The sequence below is a fragment of the Rhinatrema bivittatum genome, chromosome 15 (genome assembly GCF_901001135.1).
Source record: "Rhinatrema bivittatum chromosome 15, aRhiBiv1.1, whole genome shotgun sequence".
Taxonomy (NCBI): Eukaryota; Metazoa; Chordata; class Amphibia; order Gymnophiona; family Rhinatrematidae; genus Rhinatrema; species Rhinatrema bivittatum.
In genome coordinates this window covers 68,728,604-68,747,715 of record NC_042629.1, presented here as the reverse complement: position 1 = coordinate 68,747,715, position 19,112 = coordinate 68,728,604, and the positions used below count along the sequence as shown (strand labels likewise).

Sequence of the window (19,112 nt, the reverse complement as noted above, 5' to 3'; positions counted from 1 at the left end):
AGCAATAGTAAGTAGAATTAATAAAAATATAAATGCGCATACATTATATAAAGGAAAACAATATGAATACATTAATGAGAGGAAGGAGATCACAATCCGGACTCCGTGGTATCAGGGAGAAGTAAAAACGAAGCAGGAATATTCAAATTTTGGGAGTAAAACTGGGAGCAGTCTGCTATAGCAGGTCCACAGGAAGAGGGGAGAAAAAGTTATGTGCCGAGGCAGAGGAGGGTGCTGCAGGTGGCAGCAGGAGGAGGAGGAGCTGAAAACCCCATCCACCTTCCCATGGCGAGGAGGGGCAGTTGTGTGCTGGTAGAAGGTGGCTCGATGAGCAGGACTGATCACAGCAGGAACACTGCAAGAAGTGGATACTCATCCGGTGGAAGGGAAGGGGATGTCCCAGCACAGCAAGGATACATTTGTTTTTATTTATTTTATTTTTATGCCGTTGTTCTGTAGTAACAATCACAATGGTTCACAGAATTAACATTCATAGATTAATAAAACAATACAATATGAATAAACATAAAACCAAGACATCACTTAAATTTGTATCTTCCGTTAATCAAACATTACCCACTTTCAAATTATTCTCTTTATTTTTAACCCTGGGCCTAGTCTACTTCGAATGTTAATTTTAAATAGCCACGTTTTCAAGCCCTTCTTGAAGCTTTTGAAATCTTTTTGTGTTCTTAATTCTTCTGACAGGGAGTTCTACAACCTCGGAGCAGCAACTGAAAGGGCTCGATCTTTTACTTCTGATAATGGGCATTTTGGATTGATATACTGTTAGCAGGCCCTTACTGGGCTGATTTCACATTTCTTTGAGGAGTGTGAAAGTATGGGGTGCTGCTGACAGGATGGTGTTACTGTTTGGTGCAGCAGGCAAGTAGTTATTGGTGGGGGGTGCCTAGTAACATCTCTCTAACCCCTGGATTCATCATTCTGCTATATTTATATTTATAGCAGAATGATGAGTCGTGAAAAAAAAAAAGGGGTGGAGGGAGATAGTGGGCACCCGGCCGCTTCGCGGCAGTGTGGTTTTGCCCGCCATGGTGCGGCTGCACCGCACACTATCGCCCTCTTAGCGCCGTGGGAAAAGGCAGCGTTATTTCCTGCGGTGCTGCCGGCGATAACGTGGAAAACATCATCACCCGCAGCGCTACCGGGCCGTAACCCTGCCTAAATCCTGCCCACACTCTTCCCCCCTTCTCCTAATTAGCATGGCATCACCGTGATGAGGCCGTTATCGCATGCATTAGGGCCTTATCCCATCGCAGAATAAAGAATGATGGGACTTCTCTCTAAACTGCACTGGTTTTCTAGATAATAAGATTCATCCTGCCATTCCATAGCATTGTTAGGAAAAGGATTGGGAGGTACAGTATTCCAAATTAAGACATTTTGAAGATATGGGAAAACTCAGATAATATATATAGCACCCAACAGGCTGCTCAGCATCAATTCTTTAAATGGATCATATGCGTCTGAATATAGTCGATTAATTTTCCCCTTCAGAAGAGGATCCCACATGCTGGCAGCAATGATCCGTAAGCAAATCTGCTCTGCTCATTCCATTGCTTGCATCAGGGCAGAGCTCTTTCAGCCTCCCTCAAGAAGGAACCGAAGAGCACCACACATGTTGCAACGTGACGTCCTTGCACCGAGTGAACCGTGACAAATTTACATGGCCAGTGATCTCCCAGGAGAGAAGAGGCATTCGCCCACTGCTTGTTTTGTTTCTTTAAAATGCCATACAAAAAAGCAATACACGTGCAAGGAATATACCAAAAAGGAAAGTAAATGGAAGAGTTAGGCTTTCTTTCTCGTAGCTGAAAAAGTCATCGCTCCATATTTGCCTATTAATGACACGACTTCCACGCCGAAGCATAAAATTAACCCTTGGATACAGGGAGTTAATTTGGTTCTCATTAACACACTTTGGTTTACTTCTCAGTAAAATGAATTCTTAGCTGGAAATAAAAATGAGAGAACGTATGAGTAAATGCCGGAAAATAACTGAACTGGAGGGGAAGGGCCTGTGCTGCTCCCACGTCAGTAACGGCAGGAACCTAAAAGACGATTTTGTTTCTGTTCCAACCAGATTCTAATTGCAGACTGACACGTTTTCACATTATCGCTGCTTTAACGTTTAACTGGAATGTTTTCTTACTTCAGTGTCTTTCACATCCCTGTAACTCCAGCCCACACGGCCCATGTTATAAATGATGGCAGCTAAGGACCAATTGGTCCCAGCCAGTCTGCCTGGTTGCCCCCCCTTTCCAGTTTTCTACCATTTTTGGTAGATGAATATATACATTTTCACACTTAAACCGGCACCGGTTCCCCATGACTTTTACCTGAACTCTCACTCCTGTTCCCACCACCGCCCATTCATGTTAGAGTTGTACCCATGGCTGCCCCAGGCCAGTTACCCCAGCTTTCTCGGAAGCCCAAGGCAGCCCTACCACCAGTGTCAGGATTGTAACCTCAGCTTCCTCAGAAGCCTAAAGCTGTTAGGGTTGTGACCAGGGGACACCCAGTGCTGTTTTCCCCAGCAGTTTTTGGAGGCCTTATGCAATTAGCAACTCTCTGACCATCTGCTTGCATTTACCCTCATTGGCCCTGTAAAGGTTCATACGGCTGAGCAAACACTCAAGCTCCCTCCTTTCCACCCAATACCCAAGCCTGTTTAAACTCCACCACACTTCCGATTGTGTCTGCCTCTACCAGCACTTGTTTATTTATATAACCGAATAGGCTGCAGTTCAATCTACCACCCTCTCAGTAAAGAAGTATTCTCATGATTCCTTTGAACCTGCCTTCCTGTAATTTCGTATCGTAACCCCTTCTCTCTGAATTGCCTTTTCTAAGGAAAATGTCACCTTCCTGTGCTTTATAAAATCCTATCAAACATTTAAATGTTTCCATCATTTCAGCCTTGCTCCCTCAAACTGCTCCACCTCATCACTTAGCCCGTGGACTTACTCTCCGAGGGCAGAGGCTGGAAATATCGCACCTTTGTCCTCGTGATTCTCCATACCCAATATGTGACAGACTGCTGTACGCGCCATATTTTCATACTGTGTACACTTTGCTCCCCCCTCTGCAAATGCTCACTAAACTGAAGGCACGCTACAAAAATAAAACAACAAGACAACGAATGAAAAGCAGCTTTGTGGTCCGCTAAATCCAGCCAAACAACTATTCCATGAAATGAAGCCATAACCACATATTTGATGACGGGCACCCGTGGATCATTTGGCTCAACCTGTCTGTCTGCTTGCACCCGCCTCCACCATTCTAGCTCTCCCTTCCCACCTCACCGTGGGTGTCTGATGCTCCGTGCAGGTCACCTTTATCCTCCCCCTCATTCTGGGCCTCTGCTCAGCCAGGAACATGGGCCTAATCATTTCCGTCACTAAAGGCCCGATGTAATAAGGTGAGCTGGGCTTTGCGCACATTTCTTGGCTGCAGACTTTGCTCCCCTGTACAGCAACGGGTTTTGGGCACACAAACCTGCGTCAAACTGCGCACACAGACTAGCACGCCTCCATTCAAATCTCACGTCAATGAGGGCACCCGACGCAGAGAGGCGCCCAGGCTCAACTCCTGGTTTCTCAGCGCTTGGAAATTTAACTCCTGGTCAGAGCTGGAGTAAAGTTACTCATGTTAGTCGTAAGATGCTGAAGCTGGAGGTCATGGTGTGAGAGTCAATGTACTCGGAATTTATGCGCAAATCTAGATTTCTGCACATAAAGCATATTTTATTCTTTGTGCACCAGGTCATTTTTTTATTCACATAAATTGTGTTCTGTGCACATGAATCATGCTTCATAGACAGAGGACACCATTTGTGCACACAAAATATGTTTTCTGTGTGAAAAACATGCTTTACGCACATAAATTGTATTTTATTTGTGTTAAGTATGTCTTCTGTATACATTTTTGGGTTTGCATGCTTTTTTAATTTCCTGATGCATTAGTTAACTACACTGAGAGCTACATTTTTTCTGTGTGCCCATGTGTTAAACTGTGCACTGAATTTCAGCACGAAGTTTAAACCTTCTGCTTATTACACTGGTCCCTAAACCAAGATCCATGGCCCAGTCCCTGAAGATATTTACTGTATCTCACCCCTTCCTGACCACAAAATCTTCGCCCAGGCACCAACCCCCTATCTGTTTATACATATATTTCCTGGATTTCCATGGCTTGTCATCCTTGTGACATCTGCCTTTTAAGAGTGCTAGGTAAGGGTGAGAATGGCGGTGGGCGTGATGGCTGACGGGCACAGAGGCACTGCCACCACAGGAGGAACTGACCGCGAAAAGAAACTTACCCGAACGCCAGAAACCCTGACTGGGGGCACTACGGGGAGGCACTGAGAGGGACCTGGCGACAGACCGAAAGAAAAAGATAGTGGAAAAACCACAAAAATCGAAGTTTGGTAAATTTTTTTAGGTCTATCAAACCACGAGGCTCACTACTCCGCGGAAAAAAAAAAAGAGACTGAAGAGGGACCCCATGTGGATGTGTGGAATAGGGCATGCTGGGCATGCTCAGTGTATTAACCTTTTCCGCACTGGGTGCCATCTGATGATTTCGCCCATGTGTGAGGTCTACCATCCTGCTTGTTCTCGGAGAAAGCAGAGTTGCTTACCTGTAACAGGTGTTCTCAGAGGACAGCAGGACGTTAGTCCTCACGAAACCTGCCTGCCGCCCCGCGGAGCTGGGTTACTCCTATTTTTTTTATTTAATTTAATTATATTGTAATTTTATATTACGAGACTGAAGAGGGACCCCGTGTGGACACATGGTATAGGGCAAGCTCAGGGTGCCTAGTCAAAGTTTCTAGAAATGTTGACATAAGTTTTCCGTGCCGGGCTCCATCCGATGATGTCACCCACGTGTGAAGACTAACATCCTGCTGTCCTTGGAGAACACCTGCTACAGGTAAGCAACTCTGCTTTATGTTACAAATTGAAGCTTTGTGGGATTCAATGTTACATAACAGTGTCTTTCAAGAGCAGGGTCTACTGACAGAGTCTGAAGCTCGGTGGCTTACAATGTGCTCTATTCTATCAACGAATTGCACAGAGATTCTTTATCAGCAATATTATTGCTTATTATCATACGTGTTTGTATACTGTCATGGTTTCTCAACATTAAGCAAATGCAATAAAATTATTAAAACATAATAAAAAATCGATTTGAAGAAAACACTGGTGAAGCACCTTTAAATCTGCGAGTGCCTGCTAGGTTCTGGGCTACAAAATGTCATCCTCTGGTGCTATTAATAGCACAGGAAACATCTGTCGTCAAGCTGACTAGGTCTATATATATATATATAGCATTAAATCAATACATAACTGAAATGACTTAGAAATAATATCCATGTTTCCATTAAATGTGTACATATAGTTTTGACACACATTTTTCCTCCATTACTATTCTAGGAGAGCAACAAAAATTTACACGTACACAAAAATAAGCCTGTTTTTTCAATCTTTCACTTACAATTAAGACTGCATTTACTAATCAGAATCATGACCTGTTAAAATGTTCAGTTCTAACTCTTGCAAACTACAAATGTCTTTAGCACAGATCAATGGTATTGAAAGGAAAAATGTAATTACACTGAAATAGTCATAAATGTGTTAATTCAGTCACACTGCAATAAACATACTGGGCGTTAAAACAATGAGACACAATGCAAAAACGCTCACAGGCACCTCAATGAAAGAATCTGGTGCCTTCGTTAGGATGCAGTCCAGTAACCTCGACATATCTATTGGGTCTGACTGCTAGAAGGGGCTATAGGACAGACTGATAAATCAGGTGGTCTATGGGTATCGAGGCGATGGAAAGTAAACCCAATGGAGCTACTCAGGCAGAAGCAACGGAGAGGGCTCCAAGAGACATCTTTGCCATTGTCCTCTGCTGGGCTAATGCGGCACCTATTCACTGGTGGAATGGACTGCTTTTAGGGACTCTCTGATGACTGAGGTCCAAATGGCTGGGCTTAAAATGCATGACTTTCCTTTGGAAACCTGGTGGTGCCAGTTGCCTCGCTTGCACAGAGTTAAGGTGACAGAGGTGAGGATGCCCAAAGCTCTGCCTAATCTGGATGTACAAGAAAGGAAGAGACAAGGGGAGATGTTGATGAGAGTGACTGAATATCCCTCAGAAGATACCAGGGCAGTGGGATACCATGTCATTATCTGGAAGTTGCCCTTGAGTCAAGTATGTGGCTGAATCAAATCAGTGGCGGCCACCACCACTGGCTAAGCCTAAGCAAGTTCTCCTGGTATATCCTGATTCTAAGATTTAGAAGCTTTTCCCACCCTTGTTGTTAGATGAGCTGGGAGGCCATCTACAGGGGCATTCCCTGTCCGGGGTACATGTTGAGTTTGAAGGCTACCAGGTGGATGCGAAGTGGGTGGCAGAACTTACTGTTAGCAACCCTCATATGTTCAGTGATGATCTTGAAGCCCAATAATGTGGCTGTGGATATCAAGTTTGATGTTTGAGCCTCAAACTGAAGGGGTCACTCAAGTATGTTATAAGCCAGCATGCAGCTACTGATGATTTGGTCTAAAACCCAGACCCAGATCATTATGACTAGACATGTGGGCAAGGAAAGATCGTAGCTGATAGAAACGAGGTTTATTGAGGCTTAATGTATCTTCGGATGGAGAACCTGAGGACTTGGTGCCTCGTGGGATCTGATGGAACATATCTGAATGATGCCAGACACCTCAGTGTGTGTATGCCCATTAAACATTATGATCTGTTTCCTTAGGACTGACCTGCTGCAGGGCTGGATCAGAGCTGAGCCTATGGCCTAGTCTCCTGGACAGTTTTTGTCCCCTGAAGTGGTCAGTTAATGCTATTTAGCTTGCTGCTAGTTCTGAACTAAACATTTTTCAATGATACCTTCCTAACACGGAAGAATATTTGCATTGAAGTAGTTGAATGCGAGGATGTTTATGGGTGACAGTGGTTATTTACAAATTATGTCCACATCACAGAGAATGGGGGGTGTTCTGGGTTGGAAATCTAATTGTGATGTTGATTAATATGTGACTTTGGTTAAGGATGTTATAAAATAAACACCATTAGTGCTTGTCTATTTAACCAATAAGTCCCTGGAGTTTGCCTAGGTTCAGCGCTAGGGAGGAGTCTGGGGTTAGTATAGAAAGATAAAATCTACATTTCACATTACAAGTTATTGTTCCCAAAAGGATAGCACAACACTATCTAAATACTGCAGCACAGTGTTAAAGGGCTGCCTTGAATTAGCGTCTATTATTCTGCAATAACAACACAAATCCTTTTATTAAAAACAAATGTTTTTAACATTTCAATTTGCTGCAGGGGGAAAATAAGTCTTTTACCATTTGCGTATCTTAATTGCTCAACAAATCCCTGGAGAAATCTTGCTATTGTGTTGGAGTTCATGTTGTTAAAAGACTTCCTTCCAAAAGGAGCAGGAAATGAATAATTTATCATTAGTTCCGTGCAACTTCAAACACTGTAAGAAGCCGGCCTGTAAACTTTCCTTTAAGACGTGACTCTCGCAAAATCGTTAATTAGGATATAGAGTTGCTGAACTTTCTTTAAGGGCTTCGCCGCATTAATATTTAATCTTATTCTCAAAAGCTCTTCAAGGCTTTACGTTTGTTTCTGCCACCTGTGCAGTGCATCTTATCAGCTGCTCTTGCAAAAAAAGCCTTTCAGTTACAGCAGATGTTCAGAGCCATGGATTTTCAATATATTTAGGGTTCAATTTATCCATAGTCAGGATACTGCAAAATTTCAGACAGACAGTGATACCGTCTCTTCAGGAAAAAAGAAAAACCTTGTGATACCCAATATTTTAAAATCAAGGCTCAGAGGTCCTGTGTATCACAAGAAAACCCATAAATCGTGCTAGCTACTTCCTTACAACATGCATGACCTTTATGATCGATCCAGAGTCACTCTCATGACATCACAGAATCGGGGGTTGAGGAAAGCAAACGCACACAGCATGCCTCCTTCTGAAGGTCAGCTCAAACTAAGGGCGAATGCTTGCCCACAGTGCCTCATTCAAATATTCTCAGAACCACCTATAGGGCATTACTATTTATTTACTTTGAAGTTATATCTTGCCTTATCACTACAGTTACAACCAATACAATACTTAAAATGCAGTCATGGCCGATCACTCTTGCCCAAATGTTGTAATCTTGTCCAACATATGCATTAACATCTCCTAATATGAAGAGCCTGTGTCTGCTAGGTACCAGAGAAATAATTCTATGCAGGGCCTCACAGAGCTCATCATAGATTCCTTGAAGACTAGGAGATCTTGTAAAGTCAATGCTGTGTGCTGTGGATGCCATGCATTCGACCATTCCTATTATACAGAAAGCAAATCAAAGTTTGAATGTATACGCAATGCCGCTGACATATTGATGAACAGATTCTATCAGTAAAGATTCTATTTTCAGTAAAGGATTTTCCTAGACATTTAGAGCTCTACATTAATTTCTTCGAAGTCACTTCTTTTTTTGTTTACATTTACAGTACCTTTCTGAATCTTGCGATGGAAGTTGATCGCATCCACAGAAGCTGTGACAATATTGGTCTTACAGTGGCGAGCAGCCACAATTCCAGCCACCTCATCCATGAGCTTCATGGTTACACCTACAAAGGAGAGAAGTAGAAATTATTGTGATTCAGGGGGCAATTCTTTATTTCATTCATTTGTCTGTTCAAAAATGATTAAAGTTTTAAAAATAGGTAGCAATTCATCAAGAACAAGGAGGGAGCATCACCTCCAGAGGAGATAGATTAAGACAGTGCATTGCCCTCAAGCTAAGAATTTCAGTTCCTGTTGATTTTGCAAATGGAAATTAAACTTCTCTCTTGGTCTTGCCTCTAACAAAACGAAATGTAATTAAAGCAAATGTAGACAACCCTAGTCCAGCATCAACACAAATCCTGACATTTAAATGATATTAATGATCTGATTATATATAAGATATTTGCTTATAGTGGACTGAAGTATTTAATTTGTACAACGAGAGCAATGTGTGGCAAACATTATACTGGTCAATCACCAGTCGCAAAACAACATTTTATTTATAAATTGTACATACACAAGGACAAGGTCCTTGTTTATATACTATAATTAAATGATGTATCTAGAACTATGCACAACTGATGTGGGCGTTTGTACAATTTATAAATAAAATGTTGTTTTGCTAACAGTTATTGACCAGTATATTGTTTGCCACACACTGCTCTTGTATTTTCTCTATATGTGTGAGCTGCTTACTTTCTCTGTGCGTACTTAATTTGTATACATAATAGTTGATCTAAACTCCTGAATAAACCGAGGTCTGGATTTGTCCATCATGTCATGGTAATATAGACAGTTGGCTCTTCTGTTCTCTACAAATTAATTTTTATTTCTTTAAAAATATTTCTACCCTGCCTACCTATAAACCTGGTTACAATATAAAAACATATGTAAAAGAAACAGCAGTCAAAATTGAAATGACCACAATTTCAATATAGATGACTAAGAGCCAATCAAAAAAATTAAAATAAACTATCTGCGAGATCAGCGATCTTATCACAAAAAAAGTAAGACTTGACCAGACACAAACTGAAGACCATTAACACAGTCCCTCAGGCATAGCAATTCCAGAGCATAGGACCAGCGACAGTGAAAACTTGCTTTCTGGTTTCGGACAATCTTAAATATCAGAACGATGGAATCTCTAATAGATGCCATCCTTGTGAATGAAGCTGGCGAGTGGGAACATAGATCTTTAGAGCAGAGGGCGCATCATACCAGACAGGGGCTTTAAAACCCAGCGGCAGAACACTGAACTTAATATGCCACACATAATGAATGCAGGAGAGAAGTTATCTGCTCCCAACACAGGGTACCAATTATTAAACATGGAGCTGCAAAGCTCGTAATGTAGTAGTAGCTGCTTGCCAAGTAGCCTGAGTTACAGTGCTTGGACTACTGAATGGAAATGGTCTGGCTGCAACTGTGGCTGCACACTCTCAGCTTATGGAATGCATTCTGGACAATTTTTCTGACATGAGCATGCAAAGACTGAATAACACACAAAAATAGCACCCAGGTTTCTTGCAGACTAAACCATTGGAAGCTGCAGATTCTTATAATCAAGAAATGGAGGAAGGTCATCATTTGGAAATTTTGCTAAATACATGATCTTGTTTTTTCTTCGCATTCAATGCTGGTTTGTTACTTGAAAACCAATGCCCTACAGTCTCAATTATATAAGTAACACACAGTAAGGTCGCATCAATTGTACACAGAACAGGCTATGAAAATTGTATATTGTCAGCTTACAGTTTGGAGCCAAGATGAAGGTTTGTCAGCACCCTGCAAATAGTGCACATACAGTATATACATTGAAGAGAAAGGCCAACAGGGCACAGCCCTGCAGAACACCTATTTTCAGCAGATAACAGGAGGTGTGATTATCACAAACTGAGGCACATTGGAAATTACACTCTATATAAGACCAAAACCAGCTACTTTATGAGGAATTCCCAATTCCTAAAATCTAAATAACAGAATGTCATGATTCAAAGTGTCGAAAGCCATGGAAATGTCCAAAAAAACCCCAGAATGAACTTTTGTTAGAAAGATTACAATTCCTTTTGGGATATTGCAGTACGCAGATTAATATGGCAGTGCAATGATGTTCATTTTTTGTAGAAACTCTACATTAAAACCCTGGCAGCTGCCCAAGAAAAACTACTGCATATGTTAACATGTTTGATTGATCCACCAACTTTATACAGAAGCATTCTTCTTGACATAAAAATTCAGTTTTTGAACTTTCATGATGATCTTTATTCTGGCCTCCAAAACCTGCATTAGGACCGTGAGGTGTCCACCATTGTCATAGCCTATAGTCAGGAAATAAATTCACTAAACAAGTACAGCACTAATATGCTGTGACACATAATGCAATGTCTTTCTACTCAGTGGATTCACAGTTCCACAGGAATATTTAAATGTAATTTGTGCCTCTACTACACTAACAGTCATTTTGTCCACCCCAATCTTTCCGCTGGATTCCTGGCAGCTAAAACCACAATACTCTTCCAAAGAAAATTATAGCTGTCTACATTTCACAAAATTATGGGATGACCACCCACTCCGCCCATTCGTGGTGTTACTTGGGGTGTAATGATAGTGCAAACTGGTTCTGAGTTGTAATTGAAAATGCAAAATTATCTGAGCTGAGAGTAAACCAAGTGCAGTCAGTATAGCTGAAAACACTTGAGATATGCTGGTCATTTCTTTTAAGACAGATCTTGACTGATGATGTGGTTTTTAAGTAATTATTCTAGTTCCCCGAATAAAAAGATATGAAAAATGCTGGAGTAGCAAAATTGCAAATACATGATGGTGGAGGCATTTTCATCTATAATAGATTAAGTCATTCTCTATGGAGAGATGACTAGCAAGCTATCCATGAGGTAATACATTTCTAAAAGACAAGAATGACTGTTCTCCGAAGAGCAGGACAGTAGAATCAACTGGCACCACTTGCATGTCTCTATTTTCTTCTCATGCTCATCCACCAAAGTTATATTATTTCTACTGACGAACATATCAACAATTGTGAGTTGTCATCAGCAAGATCCCACACCATGCAGGGGTCATCCTCAACCAATGGACAGGCCAAAAAGTGTTGCATGGTCAAATATAACTTATTTGGCTAAGTAGCACTGAATATTCCACGTAAGTTAGCCGGATAAGTCTTATCTGAGTTACATAAAGCAGGCAGACACAAACAAAAAGGAACTGGAAGACTTGCAGGTGAGGCAGATTAAACCCCCATAGTAGCCACTATATAAAGCTCAGAATAAGAGAGCCGATCAAGCCTACAGCATTACATTTGCTGCACTATAACTGTGATGACCAACACATTTAAAAAATATTAAAGTCATTTCATTGTATAAGAAGTTTTAATAAATAGGGAATAATTTATGTAGAAGTCAAACTATTTGAACCGAAGCTGCTGGATCTTATGAATGCACTAAACGCATATAGAGTATTTCAGAGAAGTATGAGCTCTGGAAATACTTTATGACAATAAGAAGAGACTCCTAAAATGCTGCTCTGTAACTCGCTGCCTTTCCATTTCTGTTTATACTGGTTTCTAGTCATCTTAAAACGCCTTATTTTAAATTGTTGATTCTCGGCTTCCTGAGGACAAGTCAAGCGCTGCAATACTTATCAAGCTGCTCACAGAGCTGGCCCAGCTGAAATCAGTATATTGATTTTTTTTGGCGGGGGGGGGGGGGGGGAGAGGCCTGGATATTTCTCTCCATTTTGGGGGGGGTTCCAGTTCAGCTGGACCTAGCCTCTACAGGGGCTATGGAGCCATGAGCCTTCATTCACAACTACCTGGGTTCCCCCTCCCCCTAATTTGTTAGCCCTTTCTCCCTGCCCACCTCCCTCCCCAACTAGCTCAGCCATTGCTGCGATGGTCCTCAGCCTGGAGTCACAGACCATGGCACCCTGAATCTGGTCACTTAGTTGTATGATGACTGGGATGGCTTCCCTACATAAACAATGAACACATCTGTGTTTCTGTATGTCATCTTACGTCAAGACAGCACTATTATATTTATTTCTGCCCATCTGAGATTCGATTTACTCAAAATCCAGGAGTTAGCGGACAACTTTCTGCCAGAAATTTTTCTAACATTGGCAAGTCAAGATAATCGCATCCTATGTTTAAAAAAACCCACTGCTCAGAGGCACTGAATATCTTGGGGGAAAGCAAGCCAACCCCTTTACACAGGTTTGTAAACTGAGCCCTGCAAGGAATCATATAATACATAATGCATGAGCCTCATTATCCCTGTTCTGATATGCAAACTGCTATCATGATGTCACCAACACATGGAATTGAGTGGAGGAAGTGCGCACTGGAAATACTCTGGCCGTGATGTTGGCATGAACTAATGCCACACCAGTCACCACTCTGCCTCGTCTATAAACACTGTTACTTCCCTGGAGGACAGTTTATCATCTGATGCTATCCAAGCAAAATGCAGACAATATTACACACATTACAAGATTTCTGGAAAGCAACCAAAAATTGAGACACTTGTATACAGGAAGAACATTCTGTAAGGGTGCAAAACTGGCACTGTTTGTGAAACAGGGAAAGTGTTTAAAAAAATGTCCACAGATTATAATGAGAGCTATTCAGGCGTGGCCATGCTAGTGCCGGAGTTACGCCAGGCTGAAGGAGGAGTGAAATATTCAGGTCTGAAGGCCGAGGGTACCTATTTGGGTGACTTGATGCCTGTGGGCAGAGTGGACGGTGTTAACTGAGCGTCTACAGGGTTATCCCCTCCTTATTCACTTCAAAAAGCTTTTATTTTCAGCTGTGACAAATTCTTTTCTTGCTGAATATCTGATCTGCTTTTATGACAATTGCTATTTGTGCTTTTCTGATATGCGCCTTTCAGAATTCAATCTAGCCAACTATCAGGGAAAAAAATATCCATTGCAATCTTCTATTTTCATTTTTTTAAAACTTTTATTAGAATGCCGTATCACCAAAGATGCTCAGGGCGGAGTACAACATTTTTCTATTTGTAAACTCACTGTAATTCCTAAACTGAGTCCATTTAGTGTCATAATCATTTAAAAAGAATGCATGGAGAAATTCAGAGGTGGGTAGGTACACCAAATCTAACCTGACTATTAAGAATCTTTTCCTAACATTCTGAAATCAGAAGATTATTCAGTCTGGCCAAGTTCTAACAGCTGTGTCGGGCCTTCGAAAAAACTGAATTCTTTGCAGGTTGCAGTACCTTTTACTGGGCTGACATAAGAATTAGCCAAAGATGATGATGTACTTGAACTGTCAAAATCAGAGGTTCCTTCATATGTCAGAATAATAACTGAACTGACATGAAAACGGCTTGCTGCTACTGGGAAGCTTGGTTGATTTTTTTTGTAATAGGCTTTTTGTTATTAAATAGTGCACATACTGTTACACTATAAATAGGACACAGATTCGCTCCGAAAACAAGGAAAGGAAAAGCCTGCAATGCAGCTATTAAGTATGCCTCATAGTATTCCTCAGACATTCTGCTCAGCTTCCCTAGGACAGAGTATTGCAAGCACCCACTGACAGGATGTCTTACTGTTACTAAAAATATCACTGCAGACCAAGGCATGGGAAAGCTGCACCAGGAGTTGGTTTTTTTTTAGGACGGAAGCATTTCCAAAAACCTAACAGTGAAACACGAGTTATTTACTGTCCATGCATTTTAAAGTGATAAATTAGAGGTATCCAGCTTCAGTCCTCGAAGGCTGCAAACCGCTCTAGTTTCAAGGATAACACTAATGAATATGCATGAGATTATTTTGCATGAACGCTGCCTCAACTGTATGCAAATCTATCTCATGCATATTCATTAAGGATATCCTGAAAAGCAGAGCAGTTTGTGGCCCTTCAGGGCCAGAGTTGGACAGCTCTGTAATAAATGGTCTGACTATAACCTGAGAGTAAATGTTCCTCACCTTGGCTTGAGTAAGACAGTAATGAAGAATAACGTGCCATTACTCAACATGTAGCTCATATACTACTGGATTTTACCCAGAAAGAAGGGGAGGGGAAAGGATTGTGAAGGAAGAACCCTTGTCCTAAGGAACCTATCCCAACTCTCTTCTTAATGCTCCAGCAGAAAAAGCTGTTGTGATTTTTACAGGGAGACAAACAGTTCCCTACATATATTAATATCCCGAGCTAAATCCAGAATGCAAGAAATAAGCACAATTGTTGACTTCATAGTCCGTGTCTACAAATAGCTTTGGTTAACAGTTCTCATAATTTAGAACTCTCATTGTATAAGTAATAGACTATTGTTCTAGTACTCTGTGTAGTCAACATAAGTTCAGAGGGGCTACTGTTAACCCTGGAGCTAGTTCATCCAGGAATTTCTCATGGTGTATAGCTACAGGAAAAATCCACCGTGAATCAGGCCTACTCAACCAGTGGCTTTTTCTTTGCATGCCCTTCAGATTGAATGAAGACAAAAATATTTCTTATATCAGCCAGCTATTAAGTTCACCTTAGTGTTGCGGGTGTGAACCCTTGGACCAAGGTAGTGTTGGCACACCCTGCAGGGAAGAGCCCTGCAGATCTCCACTGTCTGCTGGGGAAGCTGGCTGTGGCAGAGGCTCAACTAGAGCTTCATCTATACCAGCTCTCATTCCCCTTAGGTTGAGCCCTCGGGTGCTGTGGCTGGCAGGACTTAGGCACTGGCTTCTGTTAATGAGGTGGAGATCCGTTGAGATGGTCAAGTCACAGGCCAGGGTCCAGGGCAGGTGGAGCAGCAATGGTCAAAGACAGACAGCGGTCAGGGTAGGTGGCATTCAGGCTTGGTCTAAGGTCAGGCAGTGGTCAGTGGCAGGAGGAGTTCAGCTGTTGACAAGAATCAAGCGGTGGTCAGTGGAAGGTGGAGTTCACTCGTAGTCAAGAGTCAAGCAAGCCGAATTCAGAACCAGAGATCCATCCGAGGGAAGATGGCATGGCTAGGCAGGCAGGGAGGCGAGGACAGCACAGGTAGGAAGGAGAAAGCACTGAAGAACTGATGACTGTCCACAGGTCGAAGATGAAAAACTCAGTTATGAAGACCAGAGGCTGCCAAGATGAAGACCAAGAACACAGGAACAAAGACCAGGAATACACCGAGGCACCTTGCTCTACCGAAGGTAGTTGATCTACTGCAGAGGCATCTTGCTGTGGGAGAGATATCCTTTTATATATATATATTTATTTATTTTTCTATACCAGTATTCGAAAAACATATCGGTTTCCACAGAAAACAAGTACAATAAAATCCATCAGTATAATATAAAATAGAACATATACATCATACATAAAAATATATAAAACAATGTTCATGAAAATGCAATAAAATACAAATACAAATAAAAGACTCAATAAAATAGTAAAAACAATAAAATACTAAAAGAAAGCAAAAGAGGAAAAATCAATCTGGGAAGGCTTGCTGAAATAGCCAGGTCTTCAGTTTCTTTTTAAATGCCTGTGGGTTTACCTCTGCTCTCAATTCCGTTGGTATGGAGTTCCATAATTTTGGCACTGCCAAGGAAAGTGCCCGCTCTCTGACTGTATTTAGATACACCAGTTTATAGGGCAACAATGATGACATCATCATCAGGGGCCACGGAGGCTTTCCCGCCATGGTCCCTTTATATCTACCAAGATGTCTTGCCCATGCCCACAGCACAGCTTGTGGAGTTCGGCGTCGCTGGAGGCAGAGGCAGGATGAGCATGGTGGCTGGCTGCACGTTCTCCAGGAGGCCTTCCCTGGCATCGGCATTCACCCTATCGTCTTTGGGGTTAGAGGTAAGTGCGGTCCATGGCACAAGGCAACACTTAGAACCAATGTAGCTTAATTGAAAAAACGAAGTCTTGATTCACTCTCTCGACATATTCCTCCTCGGAGATTTTTACAGTATTGTCTTGTTTTCTTTTTCATTGTCAACAGATGCCATTAACCAAGAGACAATTGCTACTAGTATTTTTATAATTTAAGAGGATTTGAAATTTAAAAATGGGAACAAAATGATAAGATTTGCATTTTATTGTTATTTCATTATGATTTTTCAATAGATGGAAATAAATAGCAGAGCCACTCAATTTGCAACTAAACATCTGGTATTACTGAGATATTTTTGAATCTAACATTTAACTGCACATAGATCTTAAAAAGTGTTGACAGCATGTTCACAATTTTAAAAATATTGCTAAAAGCACAGCCATTAAAAACTTGTTTTAGGCTACGGGATGGCTTAGGGTATTTTTTATTTGAGGCTGATAAAAGTTTTTGGTGTTACTAAATATATACCAGTAACCTTTTCTACTATGAGAATGATATTATGCCTCCCACCCAACAGCATAAGTAATCATGGAAACGGCGAGGCTTTGTCATGATTGCAACTCTTAATCTACTCTGCAGCAAACTGTTAACAATGCAAACTGGTAGGTATTTTACATGTACCAGTAATGAAGTAGCGTGGCTCCTGTGCTAATCGATTTAGCATACATCAAGTAGCGCTAAAGAAATGCTAATTTTCCGTAGTAGAAATACAGGTCAGCAAATACATTTTCGACTGACAATAAATTTGTGATTAGACTTCTAGAACTGTAGAAACTGATAAGCACGAGTTTAACCTGCATAGTGCAGCAGATACTAGCATAAGCTTGCTGGGCAGACTGGGTAGATCATTTGGTCCTTTTCTGCCATCATTTCTATGTTTCTTTGTATATCTTAATCAGTTTAGTGCAAAAGGAGCAAGAGCTAATGTTGCTGAATATACAAGAAAATTGTTGGCCAGATTACAATTAGGAAGAATCAGACTTAGATCATTTTGGATTGACTTGGAAAAGAAAGTTTAATTCTGAAACTCTAATAACAAAGGCATTTAATCCAATAAAGAAGGTATCGCCTCCAGATTTTAGGGTCATTCATCAAAGTGCGTTATGGCTTTAACGTGCGCAATAACTCGTTAACACTATAACGCATGCGCTAGTTATGTTATCGCATGGTGCGAATGCAAATTTTTTGAAGGGGTGGGTTTGGGGAGGGGTTTGGGCGGGATTAATGAAAATGAGGGGTGATATCACACCATGTGATAGCATAATGCATGCTATTGCACGTTTTTAACACCAGAAATAACTACACCTTTTTTCTTGGCATTAAGCTGTGTGATATACCTGAAATGGCCGTAACGCAATTTGCGATAAAGATTGCAAATTGCATTTCAGCTGTTTCTGGGCTTGGAGAGAGAAGAGGGAGAGGGAGTGGAGAGAGAGAGAGCCTCTGGGGAGGCCTTCACAGTATTCAACTCTTTATATCACTATAGGAGGGGCCGCTAATAGCTCGAGGTGAGGTGTTGGTGGTGGTTTAGGGTTTTGAGGCCAGTTTTACATGCAGAGTAGACCTCAGTGAAGATTTTACGTAATTTGGAGTGAGGAACGTCTCACAAAGTTGAGATTTCTACGATGTTCTCGTGCCCTAGCTTGATAGTACTCTGAAGTTGAGATTTCTACGATGTTCTCATGCCCTAGCTTGATAGTACTCTGGTATAGAGCCCATCAAGCTAGTGCAAGAGAACATCATAGAAACCTCAACTTTGTGAGACGTTCCTCACTCCAAATGACGTAAAACTTTCACTGATGTTTACTGTGCAGTTCATACGTCTCACTCTGCATGTCAAACCGTCCCCAAAACCTTAAACCACCATCAAAACCTCACTTCGAGCTATTAGCTAGACCTCCTATAGTGTTATAAAAAGTTGACCACTATGAAGGCCTTATAAAGAGTTTCTCTCTCTCTCCCTTCATAGTAATAGCCTGTCTGGGCACTTCACAAGCTGCGAAATACAAGTATTGTAGGGTGCAAAAACTTTAACACACCCCGCAATACTACCTATGCCTAGCACGTGGTTCTAAAATCATTATTAAAAAAAAAAGGCATGTTTAACACGTGCGATATCCATGTGAAATTATAACATTTTGATGTATCTAGGGGTTTGGTTTGCTTATCTTTCTAGTACTACTAATGTAACTTTTATTTTTGTATGGAAATGCTCATAATGTCTAATCATTAGCCATAATGGCAATAACCAATCTAATGAATCAGACAAAACTACATTTTTTTTTTATTCAGAAATTTTCTCCTCTCCTTTGGGTTTTCAGCTCAATTGCCTTTATTTGTAACTACCTGAGGACTTCCCCATTTCAGCCTTCTTCCTTCCCTAACCAGGGTTGCCACCGAGCATGCTTCCCCTCCAATCTGTGTGCATCTTGAGCCTAGCCACTAGATGCTGCTGTTGTGTAATGGCTGAGACTCCCCTCCCACTCTAGGGTGAGGCTGTGAACCAATGCCTCCCACAGGATCACCAGCCCTTGAATTATCCAAGAGAAAGACAGGCTCAAGATGTGAAGCCAGGTGTCTCACATGTTAACATGCAGCACTGAAACACGGGACCGGCTCGCACCCCG

The 19,112-nt window shown here is 41.5% G+C and overlaps 1 protein-coding gene across 8 annotated transcripts in view; it reads right to left on the bottom strand.

Annotated features, from left to right (window-relative positions):
* ACOT7 (acyl-CoA thioesterase 7) overlaps positions 1–19,112 on the bottom strand; it is a 142,419-nt gene that overhangs the window by 39,396 nt on the left and 83,911 nt on the right. For all 8 annotated transcript variants that reach the window (XM_029579041.1, XM_029579043.1, XM_029579044.1 and 5 more), the window contains one exon: positions 8,578–8,694. In XM_029579041.1, coding sequence (XP_029434901.1) covers positions 8,578–8,694 — 117 coding nt within the window. The remainder of the gene's footprint in view (positions 1–8,577; positions 8,695–19,112) is intronic.